This window comes from Megachile rotundata, chromosome 5 (assembly GCF_050947335.1).
Source record: "Megachile rotundata isolate GNS110a chromosome 5, iyMegRotu1, whole genome shotgun sequence".
NCBI lineage: Eukaryota > Metazoa > Arthropoda > Insecta > Hymenoptera > Megachilidae > Megachile > Megachile rotundata.
This window is the reverse complement of record NC_134987.1, coordinates 4,333,757-4,350,205: the sequence shown is the minus strand read 5'-3', so window position 1 is coordinate 4,350,205 and position 16,449 is coordinate 4,333,757. Positions and strand designations below refer to the sequence as shown.

The 16,449-nt window shown below is 40.4% G+C and overlaps 3 protein-coding genes across 6 annotated transcripts in view; 1 reads left to right on the top strand and 2 right to left on the bottom strand.

Annotated features, from left to right (window-relative positions):
• Positions 1-16,449, bottom strand: part of LOC143264509 (uncharacterized) — a 169,951-nt gene that overhangs the window by 93,758 nt on the left and 59,744 nt on the right. The gene's annotated exons all lie outside the window — the stretch shown is intronic.
• Positions 1-16,449, bottom strand: part of LOC143264507 (uncharacterized) — a 53,810-nt gene that overhangs the window by 19,438 nt on the left and 17,923 nt on the right. For 2 of the 3 annotated variants that reach the window (XR_013038246.1, XM_076531985.1), the window contains exon 2: positions 2,231-2,461. The exons of the other annotated variant lie outside the window; for it this stretch is intronic. Coding sequence is in view for 1 of the 2 variants with exons in the window: in XM_076531985.1 (XP_076388100.1) it covers positions 2,231-2,461 (231 nt within the window). In the remaining variant the exon portion in view is untranslated. The remainder of the gene's footprint in view (positions 1-2,230; positions 2,462-16,449) is intronic. 3 annotated transcript variants of the gene reach the window in all.
• On the top strand, positions 428-2,232 carry LOC105663682 (uncharacterized). The gene is made up of 3 exons (XM_076531969.1): positions 428-437; positions 517-622; positions 721-2,232. The coding sequence occupies exons 1-3, from the start codon at positions 428-430 to the stop codon at positions 1,370-1,372; spliced, it is 768 nt and encodes a 255-aa protein (XP_076388084.1). The 3' UTR covers positions 1,373-2,232.

The window sequence follows — 16,449 nt, the reverse complement described above, 5'->3', positions numbered from 1 at the left end:
GCTATACAGCGCGAGCGTGGAAGAACCTTCGCGAGCCCACGCGCTAGAACGTTCGCGACCAAGAAATTTCGAGAAAAACAATTGACTATATAAATCGGCCGATTCACGTACAATCAAGCAGTCAATGTCCAGCTCTCACACCGAACACTCCAATAGTCCTCTTGTCAACGCGCGTTTACATATCTTGTGCAAAGACCAATTTTATTGTGCAATAGTTTGTAGTCTCTAGTACTTAGTTTAGTTTGTAAATAGTTAAGTGTTTATTTTAATAAAATAGTTTAAGTTAATTAATCCGTGTATTCGAACCACGCAACCACTTCAGTAGAAATTTCAATAATGATGATGATGTCAAGTCGTACCTGATTCAGTTTTTTGCTAATAAAAACCAGAAGTTTTATGAACGTGGGATTATGATGCTGCCTGAAAGATGGCAAAAGGTCATTGATCAAAATGGGCAATACATTACAGAATAAAGTTATTTAGTTCCATGAAAAAATTGTCTGATTTTCTAAAAAAAAATCCGCAATTACTTAGTTGCCAACCCAATATATAGCAATGCTTACAGAGGATTTCGTACTAAATACGGAACACATAAAGTTACAAACGAAAGTACACTGAAACGGTAAAAATTCATTACTTATTTAAATTTATGCGCTATGTTATTTCCATTTTTTGTCAATAAATCTGTAAAATAATGTTTTTTTTTTTAATTTTTCATAGAATTATCAATAATTTTATACAGTATGGAACTATTCAAGATCGTAGACACGATCTGCCAGGTCCTTCTGCGTCTATAACTGTAGAAGAAAATATTGAAGCAATTAAAAATTATTTCGAACAGAATCCAAATGCTTCCATTCGGAAAGCTGCCCAAGCTCTTAAAATATCAAAAACAACATTACACAGGATTTTAAAATATTTTCTGAAAATGCATCCGTATAAAATAACATCTCATCAATTGCTAACCGAGCGCGCTATGTTGAAACGTGTGGAATTTTGCAAGACGATAAATGGAATGTTTGAAAATGAAGAACTTGATGAAAAATTCATAATTTACACGGATGAAGCACATTTTTGGCTAAATGGTTACGTGAATAAGCAAAATTATCGATTTTGGGGGTCGGAAAATCCCAACGTTTCCCTGGCTAAAGCTTTACATCCAGAAAAAATAACGGTATGGGCTGCGATCTCAATCAAAGGAATTTATCTGCAATTCTTTGACTCGACAGTCACTGGTGAAAGTTACAAGCAAATTCTTGAACAAAAATTCTTCCCTCATGCAAAAAAAAAGAGGCCTAGTCAGAGATTTTTATTTCATGCAAGATGGAGCAACGCCACACCGAACTCAGGAGGTCTTCGAAACAATCCATAAAGTGTATGGCAGCCGAGTCATTGGTCTGGGATACTCTAAATTTTGCCAAGGAGGGCTAGAATGGCCACCATACTCACCGGATTTGAATCCGTGTGATTTCTTTCTTTGGGGATACATTAAAGACAATTGTTATGCCACAAATCCAACAACAGTGCCAGATTTAATAGCAGCTATTAAAAGGATCGTCAATAACATTAAAAATGATATGTTAGAGAAAGTTTTTACGAGTTTTCGTAAAAGAATAGAATTTTGTACAGATTCAGATGGTGCGCACTTTGAAAATATTTATCATTAGTTTGTGTGATTATTAGCACTTTTTTCTTTACTTTTTATCAATAAAATAAACTGATATACAAACATTTTATTAATATACAATAAAAACTGCAGACTTTTCTCTTTTCAATACAATTTTTGTTTTCTCAATAACTGCATGCATTAAAAAATGACAGCTGATTAGTTTCAGCATTTTCCTATGGGACACCCTGTATTTTCGTGGTCCTATTATTTTTGTTGCAAATGAGGAGCGTGTATGTGATGATACGTTAAGAAATCGTTTGTTGTTTGTTAGTGCTGAGCATCCGTTTTGGGAGTATGTTGAGTGTGTGACGATAAGAATTTGACAATAAGAATTCTTATCAACCTACGTCACGCGTCCCCACCGGGGCTCCGAACCTCAAGTATAAAAGACCGACGCCCAGCTATCCGAGTCAGTTGTCAATCCTACTACAAACTTTTAACATCGAAATACTGTCCGATCCCATATTGTACTTAATAAATCTTGTATACTTATAAAATAAAGGTATCGTTCACTACGGTGGACGACCCAAAAGTTTTTTATTATTTCAAGTTAATTTTTACTTGACAAGTGCGTGGTTCCGAAGACGGAGGATGATGGCTCGTGTGGGTCCCAGGCGGAAGATGTTGAGGCGATCGTACTTTCGTCGGATGAAAAGGGCGAAAGTGATGAAGTCACGACGGTGGAATGTGGTTCGACCGGTTTGGGCGGTTCGTCGGCGGGTCTGGCGCCAAAACGCCCAAGGTTATCGTAAGACGCCGTTGGTGGGATGGGTTTCTGCTCAGCCGAAGATTCTTAAATATTGTTTTTGTAATGAGGGAACGTTTGGTTACACGTGGAAATTTGGGAATAAGAATTATGATAACGGAATGCGTGAAATCCAGCATTGGTTTTGGACTGTTCAAACTGAGGGATTGCGCACATTTATGTCTGCTCGTTATACTCGGTTCATTGTAAACAAGATTGTTGTTATATTGAACAATTTTGTATTGAAAGAGCATTATGATGAGGAGCGTGATTTGCCATCTAAAAAGGAGTTAGTAAAATTTTAACACGTTCTAGTATGGATCCTGGTCAGAAGTTTAGTATTAATTATTTTATTCAAAATTATCCGGATACCGATCCTAAATGTGCTCCTATGAATAATATATCAGGAACATCTGAAATTAAGTCAAAATTAATTTCGCCTAAAATGTATTAGATGTACAAATGAATAATCCAAATTATTTTAAGCTGTTACAAAATTAAATTTGAAATCAATTGTTTTTCCCACTCTTTTACTGTTAAACATGTAAAGTGCGTAAAACTGTTAAGATTATGTAATTAGAAATTTAAGACTGTTTTGTAAAACAATGTATATTGTGCGATATCAACAAGTCTAGTATATTCCAATTTGCTTATAGAATTCAGTCATACATACATTTTTATATTCGCTAAAGAAATTGTTAATTATAACTCTCTTTCTCATCATTACTTGAATATACCTAATTAATGAAAGGTTTTAACCTGTAGATTTCACTCTTTAACCACACGCCACGACGATCCCACATTCTTTTAGAATTAGTTATAGTAAAAACGAGTCGCTTGATAGGCAAAAGCCGCTCTTTGCTTCATAAGTGCTGTAAAATACCTGGTTCTAGTACCCGGGACGTTACAATTTTATACCGATATGAATTCAACCGATATTCGTGTAATTCTTTTATACGAGTATAAACTTGGTCATAATGCTACAGAAGCTCCACGCAATATAAACCAGGTATTTGGGTAGAATACCGCTAACAACCGTAAAGTACAGCGTTGGTTTGAAAAATTTCTTTCTGGAGATTTTTTCTTACAAAATAAACCGCGCGGTAGACCCAAATCGACTGTCAATAACGATACGCTAAAAACATTGGTGGAAGCGAATCCAACTGTATGCACACGGGAACATGCCATCAAAATGGAAGTTGAGCATACAACAATATTGCGACACCTAACTGAAATTGGTAAAATGAAAAAATGGACAAGTGGATACCGCACGAACTCACAGAGCAAAACGGGTGACGGATACGATCGAGGCGTTCAATTGGGAAATACTAGCGCATGCGGCTTATTCTCCAGACTTGACTCCGTCTGATTATCATCTATTCGCAGCATTGGGACATGCATTTGTCGAACAACACTTCGATTCGTATGAAAATGTACGAAAATGGCTCGACAACTGGTTCGCTTCAAAGGAAGAATTGTTTTTTTGGCGTGGCATTCATAACCTGCCGAAGAGGTAGGAAAAATGTATAAACTCCAATGGAGACTATTTTGAGTAAAATATTTTTTATAATTTTCAAATAACAGACGTGCAATTTTTACAAAAAAATTCCGGTTTCATACTTCTACACCTGGTACATAAATATAAAGAATTTGTATTGTCTGCGAATCTGTTTGTGAAAGTTTATTATACGTTTAGTGGATCAACTGGTGATAACATGTTTGTGTAAATGCCATCTAAAAGAATGTCAAGTTGGTTATGGTTAGAAGAAACAACAGCGACATTACTGGCAACTAGCCAGTTTCGAGCGTGTTACGCACAAACCTATTCACATTCAGAAAAATTCGGTAGAGTTCAATATGTTATACACTCTTTATTCATCTCTATACATCCATTCATCGCTTTCACTCATATATTCTATGTACGCTCTACCGAGTATCACACACTTATTATTCGTTACTACATTTCTAAACTACAGTTACTAGAGGAAACCGCCCTTCTTCTAGGGGCGCCGGAAGCGTGAGTCTTTCCACACTACCTGGGCTATCTTCCCAGGTGTCCGTAATAAGATTTCTGTCTTTCTAAACCAAAAAAAAAAAAGAAAAAAAAAGACGAGTAAAAGCGAGGAGGCTGAAGTTCCTCGAAGACGAGTTTCTCGAGCAAGTGTTCGGGCCGGAAATAGTGACATTGGACAGTGAAACGGACACGGAAACATCGTCACGCGAAGTGCCGTTATTGAACTACGATATTTTAGACACGCAAAGTGCCATAAAAGTGTACCAGCACCGTGAAATTCCGGACAAAGTGCTAGTTGACTATTTCCGCGCATTCCGCGAAGACTCACTATTCCCTATAGTGAGCGAATTCTGTCAACAATATGCCGTCTCAACTGGGTGGGACCCAGAGAATGGCGATGGAACTCCGGTCCAGACAGACGAAGCAAATGAGTGTGGATGAAGTCGCGATCATCCAGGAACAGCAAATCGAGAAGGAGAAGCGTCTTCGCGGGGAAGCCAGACAGCTCGACGACGAAAAACGTGAGTTGGAACAAGCTCGTCGACAGAACGAGGCGTTATTAGCAAAAATCCGGAACGCCGAGAACGATCAGGGTGCAATCCCGAAGAAAATAGACGTTCCCGAGGAATTTCCTGCGAGAATGGAAGTACAGAGCATCACCGTCGGAGGCGAATCCGTCAGTTATACATTAAACGAAGCCGTGAAGATGGTGCCTACGTTCAACGGTACTACACCGACATTGTTAACATTCACACGGGCATGCAAAAGAGCTCGACAACTTATTCCTGCGCACGCTGGTGAAACTCATTGTTGGACGTTTGAGTGGACACGCAACCGCCGCCGTCGAAGATGAAAAAGCAGACACCGTCGCTGAACTGTGCAACCTGCTGAAAGACATCTTCGGACCACAACGAACCATCGATCATTACCGCGGCGAACTGGCGAATGCGTACATGAAGAGCGGTGAGCACATTTTAGATTTTATAATTCGTGTAAAGGATCTACGCGATCTACGCGATCTAACCAACTACAGCGAGGAAATAGGATTATTTCAACGTCTCTTCAACGGCGATTCATCACGGACCCACGTCCACGACGTACGCTTCAAGAGCTACGCTAACCCGAAAGCTGAGAGATAAAGAGAGAATATACAGTCAGCGAGGCGAACGAAATAATATTTTATTTCGTTGGACACCCTTGGCCGTAGCAGACACAGAGGCTCCGCCGCGCACAGTCGCGACACTCGATCACTTCGTCAGTGTAAGGCGATAAGTCGCCACAGTTTACAAATTCCTAATTTCTAATTCTTTCCAATTCCTGACAATTAATAACTACTAAGTCCTAAACCATTTATATTTACCAATTTCTAATAACTAATTCTTACCAATTCTTAAACTTGCGTTGATCATTAAGATCTCATTTTCACTTCGTACCTTTATACGAGGGTCGTTCAATAAGTAAAGAGACAAATTCTATAATTTTAAAACTATTCAATGAATGTGTACAATCTTTTCAGGGGTGTTAGTTGGCAACCTTGGGATATACTCTGATCAGCTGTTTCATCATTTTATGTCAACATAACCTCAAAATTTTCAATTCACCATGGCAAGTCCACTAGAAGATTGCACCTTAGAAGAGCAGCGCTCAGTCATTAGATTTTTAGTCACAGAAGGTGTAAAACCAAGTGAAATTTTTTCTAGAATGTTGATACAGTACGGTAAAAGTTGTATGAACCGTGCGAATTTGTACAAGTGAGTTGATCGGTTTAAAAGTGGCCGAACAAGTGTAGGTGATGAACCCCGATGTGGACGTCCAGTGGAAGTTTCTGGTCCCTCGTTGGAATCGAGGATTGACGGACTTATTCGTGATAACAGAAGAATTACTGCTGAAATGATAGCTGAGGAAGTTCAAGTAAGTGTTGGAACTGTTCACAATGTCATTCAGAACAATTTAAAGTACAGAAAAACGTGTGCCAGATGGGTTCCCAGACAGCTAACTGACGCTCATAAAGAATCAAGGCTTTCCATTAGTCAAGACTTAAAGCAACGAAGTTTGATTGAAGGAGACGCTTTTTTTGAAAGAATAGTGACCAGCGACGAGGTCTGGATCCATTACTATGACCCTGAGACCAAAAGGCAGAGTATGGAGTGGAAACACACTACCTCTCCAGTTCGCAAAAAATTCAAGGTTCAACCTTCCGCCGGTAAAGTGATGCTGACCATCTTTTGGGACTCACAGGGTCCAGTCTATTGCGATTTCCTTGAAGATCAGCGAACTATCAATAGCCAATACTACTCTGAGATGCTAGAACACAAAGTTAGACCAGCTATCAGGAGCAAACGCCGTGGACTCTTGTCAAAAGGAGTCATTCTTCAGCACGATAACGCCCGCCCTCATACAGCCCAGCTGACCTGTGATAAGCTTCAAGAATTGGGTTGGGAGGTCTTACCTCATCCTGCCTATAGTCCCGACCTCGCCCCATCTGATTTTTACCTGTTTGGACCACTCAAAGACGCCCTACGTGGAAAAAGATTTGCTAACAATGAAGTTAAGGAAGCGGTGCAAAAGTGGCTTCAGGGTAAATCGAAAGAATTCTTCGCCAAGGGAATTAGGAAGCTGCAAGAAAGATGGGACAAGTGCATAACTGTGCGGGGTGATTATGTTGAAAAATAGCCTTAATTTTGAAAGATTGAAATAAACCGTTTTTGAGCTATAGCCATTTGTCTCTTTACTTATTGAATGACCCTCGTAGTTAGCTACCGTTCTGCGATTTGCGATATCAACAAGTCTAGTATACTCCAATTTGCTTATAGAATTCAGTCATACATACATTTTCATATTCACTAAAGAAATTGTTAATTATAACTCTCTTTCTCATCATTACTTGAATAAACCTAATTAATGAAAGGTATTAAGCCTGTAGATTTCACTCTTTAACCACACGCCACCACGATCCCACATTCTTTGAGAATTAGTTATAGTAAAAACGAGTCGCTTGATATGCAAAAGCCGCTCTTTGCTTCATAAGTGCTGTAAAATACCTGGTTCTAGTACCCGGGACGTTACAATTTTATACCGATATGAATTCAACCGATATTCGTGTAATTCTTTTATACGAGTATAAACTTGGTCATAATGCTACAGAAGCTCCATGCAATATACGTGGTTTGTCCGGAAAATACGTATAAAAACATCGGGGCAGTGTATCAAGGCGTCGTAAACGGGCGCCCCGGTTGTTCCCCCACTCTATGCCACCCACTTGACGCTGACTTCAAGCGAAAACGCTGTACCAGCAAGTAGGAATTAACGGTCGCTTGTTGAAAGTCACGCTATTCGACCAGCCGTCGGTATGGAGCTCTCTCTGATTGAGGAACAGCGCATTAACATCAAGTTTCTCGCAAAGCTTGGCAAGAATGGCCGCAAGATTTTTGAATGTTTGGAACAAGTTTATGGGGAGAATTCTCTGAAGGAACCAACTGTAAACAAGTGGTTAAAAAGGTTCCGGGAGGGCCGCGAAGAGGTAAAAGATGACCCTCGTCCAGGACGCCCCTCCACATCGAGTTCTGAGGGAAATGTTGAACGAATTCGGGCTTGTGTTCTTAAAGACCGTCGATTGACAATTAGAATGATATCTGAAGATCTGTCAATTCCTAAAACAATCGTTCACGAAATTCTGACAGAAAAACTTGAAATGAAAAAATTGTGCGCGAAAATCGTTCCGAAGCTCTTAACTCCAGAGCAGAAAGTAAGGAGGGTTGCTTGCTGTGAGGATTGGTTGGAAGCTGAGGAAAGGGAGGACTTTCTCAACAGGGTTATCACTGGAGATGAATCTTGGTTTTACGAATTCGATGTAGAGCTCAAATCTCAAAGCAAGGAGTGGAAGGAAGCAGGGGAACCGAGAACAAAAAAGGCGCGAAAATCAAAGTCCGATGTGAAAACAATGGTAATTGTTTTCTTTGATTCTCGGGGCATTGTTCACCAAGAATTTGTTCCTCCCGGCCAGACAGTGAACGGTAACTTCTACGTTGAAGTTTTGAAACGTCTCAGAGCTCGTGTGGCCCGAGTTCGAAAGGATTTGGCACAAGGGGGCAGGTGGATCCTTCATCACGACAATGCGCCCGCTCACACGTCGCTCGTTGTGCGTGAGTTTTTGGCCAAAAATTCAATCACCGTGACAGAACACCCGCCTTATTCACCCGACTTAGCCCCTTGCGACTTCTTTCTGTTCCCGAAATGCAAAATGGTGTTTCGGGGACGGCACTTGGGAGATGTGGAAGCTATCAAGGCAGCTACGACACAGCAACTGAAGAGCCTCACAACTGAAGACTTTCAGCGATGTTATCAACAATGGAAACGGCGTTGGCACACGTGTATTTTGTCCCAGGGGAAGTACTTTGAAGGGGACCATATTGAAATACATGAATAATTGTAAAATAAAATAATTATTCCACTTTTATACGTATTTTCCGGACAAACCACGTAAACCAGGTATTTGGGTAGAATACCGCTAACAATCGTAAAGTACAGCGTTGGTTTGAAAAATTTCTTTCTGGAGATTTTTTCTTACAAAATAAACCGCGCGGTAGACCCAAATCGACTGTCAATAACGATACGCTAAAAACATTGGTGGAAGCGAATCCAACTGTATGCACACGGGAACATGCCATCAAAATGGAAGTTGAGCATACAACAATATTGCGACACCTAACTGAAATTGGTAAAATGAAAAAAATGGACAAGTGAATACCGCACGAATGCACAGAGCAACATAAGCTGAATTGGTTGAACGTGTGCTCATCATTGCTAACCCGATTTAATCGAAAGCCAATCTTCGATCGGATTATTATAATACATGTGACGAAAAATGGGTTGTTTATGACAATAGGAAACGAAAAATTTTGATTACAGTTTGGTGGAATGTGACTGGAGTAATTCATTTCTCATTCCTTCGTACTGGGGAGACAATTACAGCTAAAAATTATTATCAGTACATTGACGAAATGCACGAAAAATTAATTATTATACGTCCATCACTTCTTAATCGGCATGGACCAATACTTCTCCATGACAACGCTTGGTCGCATACGTCACAAAAAACAATTCAAAAATTAAATGAATTAAAATATGAAATTTTGCAACACCCAGCTTATTTACCAGATCTTTCGCCATTTGATTTTCATTTTTTTTTTTAAGATTTAGAACAGTTTTTACGAGATTTTATGCATTAAAATCTCGTTGGGAAAAGTGTATTGAAGCAAACAGCGCATATTTTGATTAAATAAACAGCTTTTGAAAAAAAAAATGCGGATTTATATGTTCATTTAAAAATCTAACGTTTTATAAGGACAAACCTAATATCTACTGCGAAATTACATGCATTTATTGCACTCCTATATAAATTACTCCGTAAAATCTGAATGTCGGAGATGGCCTTTACAAGTATTTTTTAACATCCTAGACCTAGCTGGGATAAATGCATGAAGTTTGTTCGGAGAAACCGCAGGCGAAGAAATTACGAGGCAGGAATTTTTATTTCAATTGGCAGAAGAACTTGTCAATGAATATAAAAAAGAGTTAGAGGCAGACAAAGAAGATCAGACAACACCAACTACAAATACAGGTTCGCATAAACGTAAAACATGTCAAATTAGATATTGCAAAGATAATAAAACCAACAAAATTTGTCTAAAATGTAAAAAGTATGTATGTGGAAGTATGATAAGAATAATTCGTCTAGACGACACTGTGCCGATCGCGCGGGAAACCCGAAGAAGTTTAGAAAAATCGAAACAGGCGCTCGCGCGTTCGTGACGTCGTACGCCCATTGTTGTCCTCCTTGTAAGGGTAATCACCCCCTCTTCAAATGTACAATCTTCAGTACTCTATCGGTAGACCAACGCATAAACATTGTCAAAACAAAACGTCTGTCTTCACGAGCATAGGGAGCCAAAATTTGTAACAAATTTCATCATACACTCTTACACATTAAACCCGTTTCTACGCATCAGTCTTCGAGGCGTAATAACAAGCCGGAAACGATTACTAACAAGGGACCATCCCGAAGTGATAATCTCCGATTTTGATGAAACTTGAATATAATGTAGTTCTCGACAAAATATTCGACACGTATTTTTTTTTAGCTGCTATCATTCATGTTAAGGGGGTGAAAATAGCCCTCGAAGTTGGGGGTTGAAACCATATTTTTGGGAATATCTCCGGAACTAAAGAAGATAATTGAATTCTTTTTTTTGTAAATTGTTCGTCTTTAGATAGGAAATTTTTGTGCGAAAAAAAATTTCAAGAAACTTTATTTGTTTAAATAATATTTAAAAAATTTATCATTTTTGTTTAAATTTTTAGACTAAATGTTGATCTATTTTTTCCAACTTCGTGTACGTAAACTATGGATAAAAATAGAGGAAACGTGTTTTTGGAATTTGTTGTTTGTTGCGATGTTTATTAGATATATAATTTAACATCACCTCCTGTGAAGAGGGGCAATCAGCATTTTTATTAAAAATATCATTATTTTTACAATTTCAATTAAGGATGAGCGCCCTCGTTCAAATGCGCGATTCGAGCAGTAACTTCATACAAGCCCGTGCTTTGCGTGATACGTGCGCGACAGCCAATTTTATTACAGACGAATTAGCGCGTAAATTAAAACTTCCGATGCGAATATGTTCAATTCCTATAGGAGCAGTCAACGGAATGCAAACATTTTCGAAACATATCGTACAAATAAATTGTAAATTTATAAACAACAAATTTCAAAGATCGTTACCATTTCTGACAATTTCCAAAATCGCGGATACGAACCCGAGCGAAGTATTTCCGCGAGAATCAATTTTCATACCGACTAACATAACGCTAGCCGATCCTCAATTTCACATACCGCAACCGGTAGACGTGCTTATCGGTTCAGGTACAACTTTATCACTTTTGTCAATCGGGCAAATTAACTTGTCACGTGACAACTGTGATTTAATCTTGCAAAAAACTCAACTTGGCTGGGTCGTCGCGGGAGGAACCAATGAGGAGAACAATGGGAAGTTTATATCCTGTCGATTAACTAACTTATCGAGTCAATTAACACGTTTCTGTGTCATTGAGCGAAGATTGTGCGAAGACCATTATCAATTTCACACGACACGCCACTCGAGCGAACGCTACACAGTGCGATTACCCTTCCGCATAAAAAGTGTCGAGCTCGGAGATTCAAAAACTCAATCTCATAAACGATTCTTATCTTTGCAAACGAGATTGAATATAGATTCTCGCCTCAAAACAGAATATTTTAGGGTCATGCAGGAATATGTTGATCTCGGACATATGGTTCACGTGTCAGATGAACAGAAATACGGCTATTATTTACCTCATCATCCGGTAATCAAGACCTCGAGCAATACCACGAACGTTCGTGTTGTATTCGACGCCTCCACAAAAACCGACAAAGGCATGTCTCTTAACAATGCCTTATTAACAGGCCCCACGATTCAAAGCAATCTTTTCATGCATTTTCTGCGATTTAGAACTCACACTTATGTCGTGACCGCGGATGTCGCGCAAATGTATCGACAAGTTGTTGTTCAATCATTCGCCAATGGGCTTCTAATCAGCAGCACGCGCTTGATAACCTTGACGAAAAAACATTAGATTTAGATTGTGCTGTCGATGAAAATCCGGTTTCAAAAACTCTCGGAATCGTCTGGAACTCGCGTGTAGACAATTTCATATATACAGTGAGATCGATTGATTCGTCGGTAAAAATAACCGAACGTAATATTTTATCCAACATTGCAAAAATCTTTGATCCTCTGGGATCATTAGGCCCCGTGGTCTTAGCTGCAAAAATTATTATACAAGAATGCTGGAAGTCAAGGAATCATTGGGACGAGTCGGTATCGCAAGAATTGCATTCACGCTGGATTAAATTCGCTGAGCAATTAAACCTCATTAAAGATTTCTCGATAGAAAGAAACATTTTGACTCCTGACGCGACCAGCATCGAGTTACACGGATTTTGTGATGCGAGTAAGGTCGGTTACGGAGCGTATTTGTATGTACGATCGACGGATTCACAGGGACGAGTAGTTGTTCGATTAGCTTGTGCGAAATCTAGAGGAGCCCCCCTCAAGGAAGTATCCATTCCGAGGTTAGAATTGTGCGGCGCGCAATTACTCTCACGGTTGTACAGCGAGTCCCTTCTCGCATTCAATTTCGCGATCTCTCGCATTGTGTTTTGGTCCGATTCGACAATCGTTCTTCATTGGCTGAAGCGATCGCCACAATCGCTCAAGGTCTTCGAAGCCAACCGGGTCACAGAAATACAATCTCTAGGAGATAGGGTCGAGTGGCGACACGTCCGAACCAAGGACAATCCAGCTGAATCTTTATCTAGAGGACAACTCCTTTCGGAGTTTCTCAACAATCAACTGTGGTTCAATGGTCCTCCCTGGCTCAAACGAAGTCATAGCGATTGGCCTGTCTCAATTCAAACGGTTCCGTCAGAAATTCCCGGTCTTAGAAAAAACATTTGCCTAATAACGGCTTCCACCGAGGTCTTCCGACGTTTCTCATCCTATACCACACTCGTACATTCCGTTGCGTACTGTTTACGCTTGCGCAAATCCAATCCCTTTAAGGGCAAGAGTTTAAACGTATTAGAAAACGCGCAAGCGGAACTCAAAATTTTGCTATTGGTACAAAACGCGCAATACAGCTATGAAATCGAGCAAATCAGGGAGACCGGAGAGACGAAGAACCTCCGATTGCGGGGTCTCAATCCGTTCATTGACCAACAAGGTCTGCTGCAAGTTGGTGGTCGTTTGAAACACGCGCCCATTTCATTTACTAAAAAACATCCCATCTTATTGCCTTCCAATCATCACGTAACAGACCTGATAATTCGCGAAACTCACAAAAATACTTATCATTCCATAATTCAAAGCACGCTCTACAATATCCGACATCGATTCTGGTTACTCGACGGAAAAAATCAAGTACTTCGAATTGTGAGGCGATTTGTCGATTGCATTCGGCATCGTCCAACCACTCTCCACGGTAAAATGGCGGATTTACCCAACGCACGCGTTAACGAATCAGCTGCGTTTTCTCACGTCAGTGTAGATTACTTCGGACCTTTGTACATCAAGGAAAAGAAATTTCGAAACCGACCTCAAATCAAGGCATATGGGTGCGTCTTCATCTGCATGGCCACCAAGGCTGTACATATCGAAATTGTGAGCGATTTGACAACCGATGGTTTCCTGGGCGCTTTCGGGCGTTTTATTGGCCGTAGGGGAATTCCTTCTCATGTTTATTCTGACAATGGAACGAACTTCGTGGGTGCAAATAATGAACTGCGGGAACTTTATCTCCTGCTCGAATCCGAGCAACATCAGGATCTAATTAACGAATATGCTGTGCGCAAAAACATTACGTGGCAGTTTAATCCACCCCTGTCGCCACACTTTGGGGGCATTTGGGAGGCTGCTGTAAAATCGTTCAAGCACCACTTTAAGCGAGTAGTAAAAAATCAACTTCTTACATTTGAAGAATTGAATACTCTCGCAATACAAATCGAATCGATCCTTAATTCTCGTCCCCTCTGTTCATTATCTAGTGATCCCAACGATCCTCTAGCATTAACGCCTGCTCATCTTTTAATAGGGCGTCCGCTTACCATGCTGCCTGAAAATGATCTTTCTGACGTTCCAGATAACCGTCTCAAGGTCTGGCAATTTATCACCAGGGCCCGCCAGGACTTTTGGAAACGCTGGCATTTGGAATATCTCAACGAACTCCAGAAACGGCAAAAATGGCATACGTCACGAGGCGAACTGCAGCCCGACAATGTTGTGCTTATCATGGACAAAAATCAACCGTGCATGAGGTGGCAGCTGGGAGTGTTCGTCGAGGTCCATTCAGGAGATGATGGAGTTGCACGCGTCGCAACGGTCCGCACTGCGCAAGGATCATTCAAGCGGAATATCACCCTTTTATGTCCTCTGCTGGACAAGATCTAATTGTTAACAATGTTGCATGTACCTACAGGGTGTCCGCGCCAAAGTGTTACAGCGTGATATCTCATGAACTATTGATGTCACGAAAAAGTGCTTATATGGAAATTGCAGGGTAAAAGAGGCCCTATGTTTTGGCGGAAGCAAAATTTTGTTATTGTTATTAATGTAAAAGATATGATGGTGAAGTTTCGTTTTTTAAATGAAACTATATATTTTTTTTCGATCAGGCGATAGTGCTTTTCAAGACGAATTCATCCAAATTTTATGTACTTACCCGATCTTTATTAGTTTTCGAGATATAACGCTTAGAAATTTAGTGATTTTCAGCAGTGACGTCTCGGTTTGAGTAGTAAATCATAAAACCGGTCTTATTGTTGTGGTAAGTGCCGCGGGTTTGACTCTGCCTGCCGAAACTGACAGCCGAGGGTATACGGCAGTGCTCGGATTTAGTTGCACTTTTCGGGCCGATTTCGGAGTAGACGCCTACCGTGCCCCTACTCCCGCGCTAGACTGCCCACGTGACGCCGTGTGCCAGGGACGTCGTACGATAGATTTGTCGGGATCCATCCGTGATTAAAAATTTTGCTTGCACTGTTAATAATTATTATTTTTACAGATGCAAGAAAAGGCATAAATATTGATATAATGACATTAAGACATCGATTAAAAGAAAATAACATTACATGGCATAGTACAATGGCAAACCCTCTGTTTTCAAGAAAGCATGTCAAAAATCGGTTGGCGTGGGCTCATTCAAATATTGATTACAATTGGAGTGATATTGTTTTTAGTGATGAATCTTTATTTTGGGCTTAATCTCCCATCAAACATGCTTGGTTAATTCATGGCAATCCCGTAATTCAAAGGACTGTAAAACATCCATTAAAGGTGTATGTGTAGGGATGTTTTAATGCACGTAGTTTCGGGACTTTATACATTTTTACAGGCAATTTAAACGCTCAAAGAATGATAAAATTATACCAGAGGAGACTATTGCCATCAATAAAACGGTGGTTTAATCAACCCGGTGATAGATGGCTTCTACAAGAAAACCACGATCTAAAACATCGGAGGCGCGTGTGTTCCGAATGAAAGGCGAGAAACGACATCATGGTGCTGCCGTCTCAGACCCCTGATGCAAACCCGATAGAAGATATTTGGGTTATTATGAAGCAGAAGCTTTAAGGAAGACGCAGTGCAACATTGAAAGTGCTAGTAACCAAATAAGTCGTGAATTGACCCAAAAATGAACTGCGATCATAAAACGATTCTCAATTATCTTCATTCAATGGGATTTGCCGAAAAATTGGGAGCTTGGGTGCCTCACGAATTTAATGAAAACAACAAAGAAAATTGCCTTCGAACTGCTTCTCAACATCTCACCCGCCATCGAGCAACACACGGTCATGAACAGCGCTTTTTGTACTAAATCGTCACGGAAGATGAGAAATGGTGCCTACACATAAATATGAAGCAAAGAAAGGAGTGGGTGCCTCCAGGAGATACGCCAAAGTCGAGAGTCAAGCCTGACCTCCATCCAAATAAGATCATGGTCTGCGTTTGGTGAGACTGGGAGGGCATGGCGCACTGGGAAATACTCAAAAGGAATGCCACGGTCAACAAGGAATTCTACATAGCCCAACTACACCGCGGGAAAGAGGTTATTCGACTGAAAAGACCTCATCGACAAAGCCAAACCTTCACAACAACGCCAGGCCCCATATTGCACAAGTTGTCAAAGCCGCACTCCAAGAGCTCGAATGGGAGGTCCTTCAGCATTCGCCATATTCTCCGGACCTTGCACCGACGGATTACCATCTTTTCCGCTCTCTGTCGAACCATATGAGGGGCGTTACCTTCGACAATAAAGAAGACCTTAAAAACTGGCTGAACAACTTCTTCAATACCAGACCGGGCGATTTTTGGTGACACGGCATCGACAAATTGGTCGAGAGGTGGGAGGAGGTCGTAAACAGCAACGGCGAATACATAATTA